Below are 8,237 nucleotides of genomic sequence, written 5' to 3' on the forward strand. Positions count from 1 at the left end.
GAACACGTCCTTCCCCTCAACTTAAACAAGTCCTTTACCTCAACTTAGACATGACCTTCACCTTCACTTCGACATGACCTTCACCTCAACTTAGACATGACCTTCCCCTTCACTTAGACATGCACAAAATTCACTCTCACACACTCACTTAACACCACATGCCTTCTATGTTTATCAAGGAAGCAAGTCTCCCCGAGAACCGAGCTAAGCGGCCATGGATAATCACCATGGGACACAGACCCATGTACTGCTCCAACGCTGACGACGACGACTGCACACACCTGGAGAGCTTGGTGAGGGCACTGTGTTGTCGTGCTCAGTTGGTTTACAGCTTATGTGTCCTTGTTCCTTGTTTATACCTCTGACAGAAACGAATCTTTGAAGCTTTGGTGTTTGTATATAAAATACAACTTGTTCAGAACGTTACAATGAATCGGGTTAGGCTAGCCCAAGCAAATGAATAAACTAAAAAGTTTGGAACTGCCGCCTGAAACCAGCGATGCAAGGATCTTACATATGTTATATGTGACATATATTATAACTGTCATACCTTCACCATACCCGTGCTCTAGGGATTCACCGAAGTGGTAGACATCTGAGACCTACATCACTTCGGGCTTTCCTCCCACATTAAGCTGACACGCCGTTACATAACTGTTATGCCACAATCCATATGGCCAACCCACAATCATAAGTTTCTGGCGTGCCAAGGGACGCAACTCTGCTCAGCGAATCGTGGCGCCTTAGACGACTGATGCTTTTAAGAATGTCTTGGGGGCACGGGGGCCCACTCGACTAAGGCGCCTCGATTCGCTGTGCAGAGTTGCGTCCCTTGGCACGCCAGAAACTTATGATTGTGGGTTGGCCATATGGAGTTGCGTCCCCTGGACACGCCAGAAATCTATGATTGTGGGTTCGAATCCCGGTTCGCTCCAATTATGTTTCTAGGTTTGTCAGCACCATACCCGTGCTCGTGGGTTTCACCGAAGTGGTAAACGTCTGAGACCTGCATCACTTCGGGCTTTCCTCCCACATTAAGCTGACACGCCGTGATATAACTGGAATAATGTTAAAAGCGGCGTTAAACCCAACTCACTCACTCACTCACTAAGAATGTCTTGTTCAAGTACCGTACGCCAGCAACAGATATTTTACGCCCGTTTCCTCGGGTTCATGGAAACTATGTTTGAAACATAAAAATGTTGATAAATGTTTGAAGTTTCTTTTTTCGGTTTATAAGTTAGATAAAACACCTCCCCCCGGTTTTTTTTTAATGATATTTAAAACCTTTATCCCGCGGATGCAAGTTTTAGATATCATAAATACCCTTCACGTAACTTACTTAATGTTGGAGACGACGTTAAACCCTTTTTACCTTCTAGTACGATTACCGTTATCTTTTAAGAGTTGTGATTTGAATCATAAGCATTAACTTAACCGCAGGTAAGAATCGGGGTCCCCTTCCTGAGGGTGGGTGGCCTAGAACACATGTTTGACAAGTACGGCGTGGACCTGGCGCTGTGGGCCCACGAACACTCCTACGAGCGACTGTGGCCCGTCTACAACAGGAAGGTGTGTACCAGCGAGGGGAAGTTCAGTCATTGTCATCGTTCTCTTTGTTCAGGTAAGGACTGGCGTTCCCAAGCTTCATGTTAACGGTTTGGAGGACATGTTCGACAAGTATGGAGTGGACTTGGCTTTGTGGGCTCATGAACATTCCTATGAACGCTTTTGGCCTGTGTTTAACAGAACAGTAAGTTGTTGGGTAACCTTTCTTAAGCGACAATGGTTATACGATGATCGGCCATACTACCCATGTAATGAGGTCTGAATGATAAACCTTCCCAATGAACTCTGAGTGAAAAGCCTTTACAATGAGGTCTGAGTAATAAGCCTTTCCCACGAGGTCTGGGGTATAAGCCTTTACAATGAGGTCTGAGTGATAAGCTTTTGCAATAAGGTCTGAGTGATAAGCCTTTGCAATGAGGTCTGAGTGATAAGCCTTTGCAATGGGGTCTGATGGATAAGACTTAATATGGGGTCTGAGGGATAAGCCTTTGCAATGAGGTCTGTGTGATAAGCCTTTCAAATGAGATCTGATGGATAAGCCTTTGCAATGGGTCTGAGTGATAAGCCTTTGCAATGGGGTCTAAGTGATAAGCTTTTGCAATGGGGTCTAAGTGATACGCTTTTGCAATGGGGTCTGAGGGATAAGCCTTAATACGAGGTCTGAGGGATAAGCCTTAAAATGAAGTCTGAGGGATAAGCTTTTGCAATGAGGTCAGAGGGATAAGCCTTTGCAATGAGGTCTGAGTGATAAGCCTTTGCAATGAGGTCTGAGTGATAAGCCTTTGCAATGAGGTCTGATGGATAAGCCGTAAAACGGGGTCTGATGGATAAGCTTTTACCACGAGGTCTGAAGGATAAATATTTACCACGAGGTCTGGGTGATAAGCCTTTACAATGAGGTCTGAGTGATAAGCCTTTACTACAGGGTCTGAGGTGTCAACCTTTACCACGAGGTCAGAGGGATAAGGCTTAACCACGAGGTCTAAGGGATAAGCCTTTATCACGAGGTCAGAGGGATAAGCCTTTACAATGGGTTCTGAGGGATAAGCCTACACAATGAACTCTGAAGGACAGACCTTAACCACGAGGTCTGAGGTATAAACCTGTATTATAACAGCAGTTATCGCCAGGGAGGTGGTTTTGTAACAGAAAGAAATACATTAAAACTATCAAAAGTATGTATAAAAACGACAGAAAAAAAATAGAAATAAAAAAAAAAGATGACTATATTTTCTTAATTTAGATACGTTGCGTTACAGGTGTATAACGGCAGCTACGACCAGCCCTACACCAACCCTGGGGCCCCAGTCCATCTGATAACAGGATCCGCGGTGGGAAACTTTTAAATACATTCCTCAAAGAACCTATAAAACTGAAATATGTAATACCATCATACATCACCTAGTGGCGTCATGATATATGACGGGGTCAGACAATCCAGTGATTGGTATTGTGAGCAGCGATCAAAACCGTCAGGTCACGGTGACACGTCACGGATGGCCACGTCACCGAGCTTGACCATCCGATCCACTATAGGTTTCTGGAGACCTACTCAAAACCGGAATAGTCACGGGGTTGTCATGCGTGTTAGTTTAGTAGGACTGGTTGGTTTGTTGTTCAACGCCGCACTCAGCTATATGACAGCGGTCTGTAAATAATCGAGTCTGGACCAGACAATCCAGTGATTAATATAATGAGCATCGATCCACGCAATTGGGATCAATGACATGCATCAACCAAGTCAGCGAACCTGACCAACCGATCCCGTTAGTCGCCTTTTACGACAAGCATAGTCACCTTTTACGGCAAGCATGGATTGCTGAAGACCTATTCTACCCCGGAATCTTCACGGGTCCAGTAGTTTAGTAGGAGCACGGTTGGGTAGCATAGTGGTTAAAGCGTTCGCCCGTCACGCCGAAGACCCGGGTTCGATTCCCGACATGGGTACAATGTGCGAAGCCCATTTCTGGTGTCCCCCGCCGTTATATTGCTGGAATATTGCTAAAAGCGGGGTAAACCGATACTCACTCACTAGTTCACTAGGGTGACCTTTGTGCACGGGTATTGTTCTAATCGGCCACTGATTATAATCGGGGCGATCTGGGACTCGAACACACGACGAAAATACCTTTTTACTAAGGGACGCAACCCTGCAAAGCGGCACCATAGACTACTGGTCCACTCTGTAGACGAACATGATAAGATATCTTTGCAATGGGATTTTGAACGTGAATAATACATTAAATAGTAGAATATATGCCGATCATTTCTCGCACAGGGCTGCAGTGAGCGTCATGACAACTTCCTCAAAGATGCCGGTCCGTGGTCTGCACTCCGTAACCTTGACTACGGTTATACCCGGATGACCATCCACAACAACACCCACATCAGCTTGGAACAGGTGTCGGATGACAAGGTGAGACCAGGATGCTTAGTAATCCCGTTCACACTGTAGTTATCCTTACATATATCTCACACACAACTTCAATCTCATTAAAATCAGATCTAGGTTCTCGCTGCCGCTAAACAAAGATCTAAGGACATCCCATTACGGGTCACGTCAGAACGACCTTTCGCGAACATTGCCCGACCACTGAAATGACTAACAAGAAGTCGACATCAGCCAATTAGAAAGCAGCTTTCTCGACCTTTACGCCACTCGTTTCAACCTGGCGACTTCCATTTCAGACTACGCTTGAAAAATATGTTGACACAGTTCTCGATAAAAATTTGGAAAACTGAACAAACAAACATTCCGGAATGTCGAATATATGGTTGAGATTGTATGGCAGTGCTTCCCACATACTGTGCAATACCTTCTCCGTTCAAATGTTTATCCCACGGAAGCGAGAGACAGAATCAGTCGTACGGGCCGTAACTGTCGTTCGGAATACCCCGTGTTAACGTTTTCGAGATTGCATGATAAGGAAACACATTCCGACTGTCACTTTCATGATCATTCGTGACCAACTCGTGTTATTCCGGGACAAGCCGATCTCTTTGCAGGTTACGGAAAAGGGCGAGTAGTGACGAATGTTTCATGATCTGGTAAGCGACGCTTTGATTGGTCGGATGATTTTAAAGGTCGTTCTGACGTGACCCGTAATGGGATGTCCTCAGATCTTTGTTTAGCGATAGCGAGAACTAAGGTCTGATTTTAATGCGATTGCACACAACTTTGTCACCTGATGTCGGCGTTCATTACGTATGTTCTCGACAAGACATTAGCATGCACCTACCTGAGTTCCAGCTGTTGCAAGATGTGACTTTCGGTGTGCACGCAGGCACATATAGACATGGCACATAACTGATTTATAGACAACGTTGAAATCTGATGCAATTCTTCCCTGTTTTGTTGCAGAAGGGGCAGATTGTGGATAGCTTCATTCTCATCAAAGACAAACACGAACCCTACGGGCTAAGTGGCGACTACTGAAACAGTGGCAGAAAGTTCCCGAAAAAATATGTTAAAAGCACTTAAATGTAAATTACATGTAATGTTTTTTTTAGTATGGGCATTATCCTGATTTCAGCTTTATAAAATGTTTATATATATATGTTAATTTTTGATGTCTTCATTAGTTTCGAACTTGAATTTTCGCCGTATTTTGAAGATATTTGCTTAGATTCTTTATCTATACTTGTATATTTTTTTTTCATTAAAAAAGTTGAAATGTTGTTGCCATCTTATCTAATTATCTACAATGGAAGAATAAAGACATGTCCCAAACGGTGTGGTGGCACTGACCGGCTTATCGCCGTAGCTAGCAGTATATCAACCATGTCACGGCCCCCTGGTAACTGTTGCGGGGTTTAGCTAGCAGTATATCAACCATGTCACAGCGACCTGGTAACTGTGGCCGGGTTTAGCTAGCTGTATATCAACCATGTCACGGCCCCCTGGTAACTGTTGCGGGGTTTAGCTAGCAGTATATCAACCATGTCACAGCGACCTGGTAACTGTGGCCGGGTTTAGCTAGCAGTATATCAACCATGTCACAGCGACCTGGTAACTGTGGCCGGGTTTAGCTAGCAGTATATCAACCATGTCACAGCGACCTGGTAACTGTGGCCGGGTTTAGCTAGCGGTATATCAACCATGTCACAGCGACCTGGTAACTGTGGCCGGGTTTAGCTAGCGGTATATCAACCATGTCATAGCGACCTGGTAACTGTGGCCGGGTTTAGCTAGCAGTATATCAACCATGTCACAGCGACCTGGTAACTGTGGCAGGGTTTAGCTAGCAGTATATCAACCATGTCACAGCAACCTGGTAACTGTGGCCGGGTTTAGCTAGCAGTATATCAACCATGTCACAGCGACCTGGTAACTGTGGCCGGGTTTAGCTAGCTGTATATCAACCATGCCACAGCAACCTGGTAACTGTGGCCGGGTTTAGCTAGCAGTATATCAACCATGTCACAGCAACCTGGTAACTGTGGCCGGGTCTAGCTAGCAGTATATCAGCCATGCCACAGCGACCTGGTAACTGTGGCAGGGTTTAGCTAGCAGTATATCAACCATGTCACAGCAACCTGGTAACTGTGGCCGCGCCTAGCTAGCAGTATATCAACCATGTCACAGTGACCTCATAACTGTGGCCGGGCCTAGCTAGCAGTATATCAACCATGTCACTGTGACCACACAACTGGGGCCGGGCCTGGCGGGCAGTATATTAACCATGTCACACTGACCTCATAACTGTGGCCGGGCCTGGCCGGCAGTATATTAACCATGTCACACTGACCTCATAACTGTGGCCGGGCCTGGCCGGCAGTATATTAACCATGTCACAGTGACCTCATAACTGTGGCCGGGCCTAGCTAGCAGTATATCAACCATGTCACAGTGACCTCATTACTGTGGCCGGGCCTAGCTAGCAGTATATTAACTATGTCACAGCCCCCTGGTAACTGTGGCAGGGCCTGGCCTGCAGTATATCAACTATGTCACAGTGACCTCATAACTGTGGCCGGGCCTAGCTAGCAGTATATTAACTATGTCACAGCCCCCTGGTAACTGTGGCAGGGCCTGGCCTGCAGTATATCAACTATGTCACGGTGACCTCATAACTGTGGCTTGGCCTAGCTAGCAGTATATCAACTATGTCACGGTGACCTCATAACTGTGGCTAGGCCTAGCTAGCAGTATATCAACTATGTCACGGTGACCTTATAACTGTGCCTTGGCCTAGCTAGCAGTATATCAGCCATGTCACGGTGACCTCATAACTGTGCCTTGGCCTAGCTAGCAGCATATCAACCATGTCACAGTGACCTCATAATTGTGGCTTGGCCTAGCGAGCAGTATATCAGCCATGTCACGGTGACCTCATAACTGTGCCTTGGCCTAGCTAGCAGCATATCAACCATGTCACAGTGACCTCATAATTGTGGCTTGGCCTAGCGAGCAGTATATCAGCCATGTCACGGTGACCTCATAACTGTGCCTTGGCCTAGCTAGCAGTATATCAGCCATGCCACAGCGACCTGGTAACTGTGGCCGGGTTTAGCTAGCAGTATATCAGCCATGTCACGGTTGATGCATGTCATCATATCCCAACTGCGTGGATCGATGCTAATGATGTCAATCACTGGATTGTCTTGTCCAGACTCGAATAGTGATATACAACGCAAAAACACCTGGAATATTGCTGAGTGTTGCGTTAAACAACAAACAAACTAGTACAACTGCTGCAATTACTACTACTACTACTACTACTACTTCTGCCACTACTACAAACAATACTACTGCTACTACTACTATTACTACTACTACATATACTACTGTTACTACTACTACTACTACTACTATTACTACTACTACTGCTACTACTACATCTACTACTGTTACTACTACTACTGCTACTACTATTACTACTACTACTACTGCTACTACTACTACCTCTACTACAACTACTACTCCTATACTACTACTACTACTACTACTACTCTAACTACTACTGCTGCTACTACTGACTTGTGTTGAGCGCGATGCTAAAATACAGCTGTTCAGTCATTTCAGACTGTGAGAAAATTCCATGTGAAGTTACCAGAGAATTTCGGATTTTTATTTTACTTCACGAGTCTGTTCCTCAAAACACTGAGTTGGTCATCGATAAATTAATGCAGACCTTTAATTTGTCAAAATAGTGGTATAAACATGGGCTGGTGTCGATAGGGTGAGAAAAATTAAAACGTCAAATTCTCTGGATTGAGATATTTGGGGAATTCAAGAGCTGATAAGAGGCGACTAACGAGATCAGTGGTCAGGCTCGCTTTCTTGGTTGATGCGTGTCATTGTATCCCAATTGCGGGGATCGATGCTCATGAAGTCAATCACTGGATTGTCTGGTTCAGACTCGATTATTTACAGGACGCCGTCATATAGCTGGAATATTGCTGAGTGCGGCATTTAAAAAAACCACGTATTTGTTATAAATTAACTCACCTAAATACCTGAGAAGTACCGGGGGACTTATAATAACCTCTGTTCCATAAGACCCTGCAGGTAGGATAATATAAGAAAAATATATACTAATTACTATATGAATTATCAAGAAAAGCAAAAATTGGAAGCCATAGAAATTGTACAGTTTATATATCTACGTACGTATACTGTCTGAAGAGTCGTGCATTTTTCTGCAATCAGCCTTGCACACGAAGAG

At 44.9% G+C, this 8,237-nt stretch overlaps 1 protein-coding gene across 4 annotated transcripts in view; it reads left to right on the forward strand.

Annotated features, from left to right (window-relative positions):
• LOC124151501 (acid phosphatase type 7-like) overlaps positions 1 to 5,247 on the forward strand; it is a 41,958-nt gene extending 36,711 nt beyond the window's left edge. For 3 of the 4 annotated variants that reach the window (XM_048403321.1, XM_048403319.1, XM_046524009.2), the window contains 5 exons: positions 180 to 293; positions 1,625 to 1,753; positions 2,829 to 2,900; positions 3,848 to 3,985; positions 4,931 to 5,247. In XM_048403321.1, the coding sequence (XP_048259278.1) occupies positions 180 to 293; positions 1,625 to 1,753; positions 2,829 to 2,900; positions 3,848 to 3,985; positions 4,931 to 5,005 (528 nt within the window). In that variant the 3' untranslated portion in view covers positions 5,006 to 5,247. Of the gene's footprint in view, positions 1 to 179; positions 294 to 1,443; positions 1,573 to 1,624; positions 1,754 to 2,828; positions 2,901 to 3,847; positions 3,986 to 4,930 lie in introns of all 4 variants that reach the window. The other variant, XM_048403320.1, reaches the window with a different exon arrangement.
• Positions 5,248 to 8,237: the final 2,990 nt, after the last annotated feature.

The sequence above is a fragment of the Haliotis rufescens genome, unplaced genomic scaffold (assembly GCF_023055435.1).
Source record: "Haliotis rufescens isolate VD_foot unplaced genomic scaffold, xgHalRufe1.0.p SCAF_3, whole genome shotgun sequence".
Taxonomy (NCBI): Eukaryota; Metazoa; Mollusca; class Gastropoda; order Lepetellida; family Haliotidae; genus Haliotis; species Haliotis rufescens.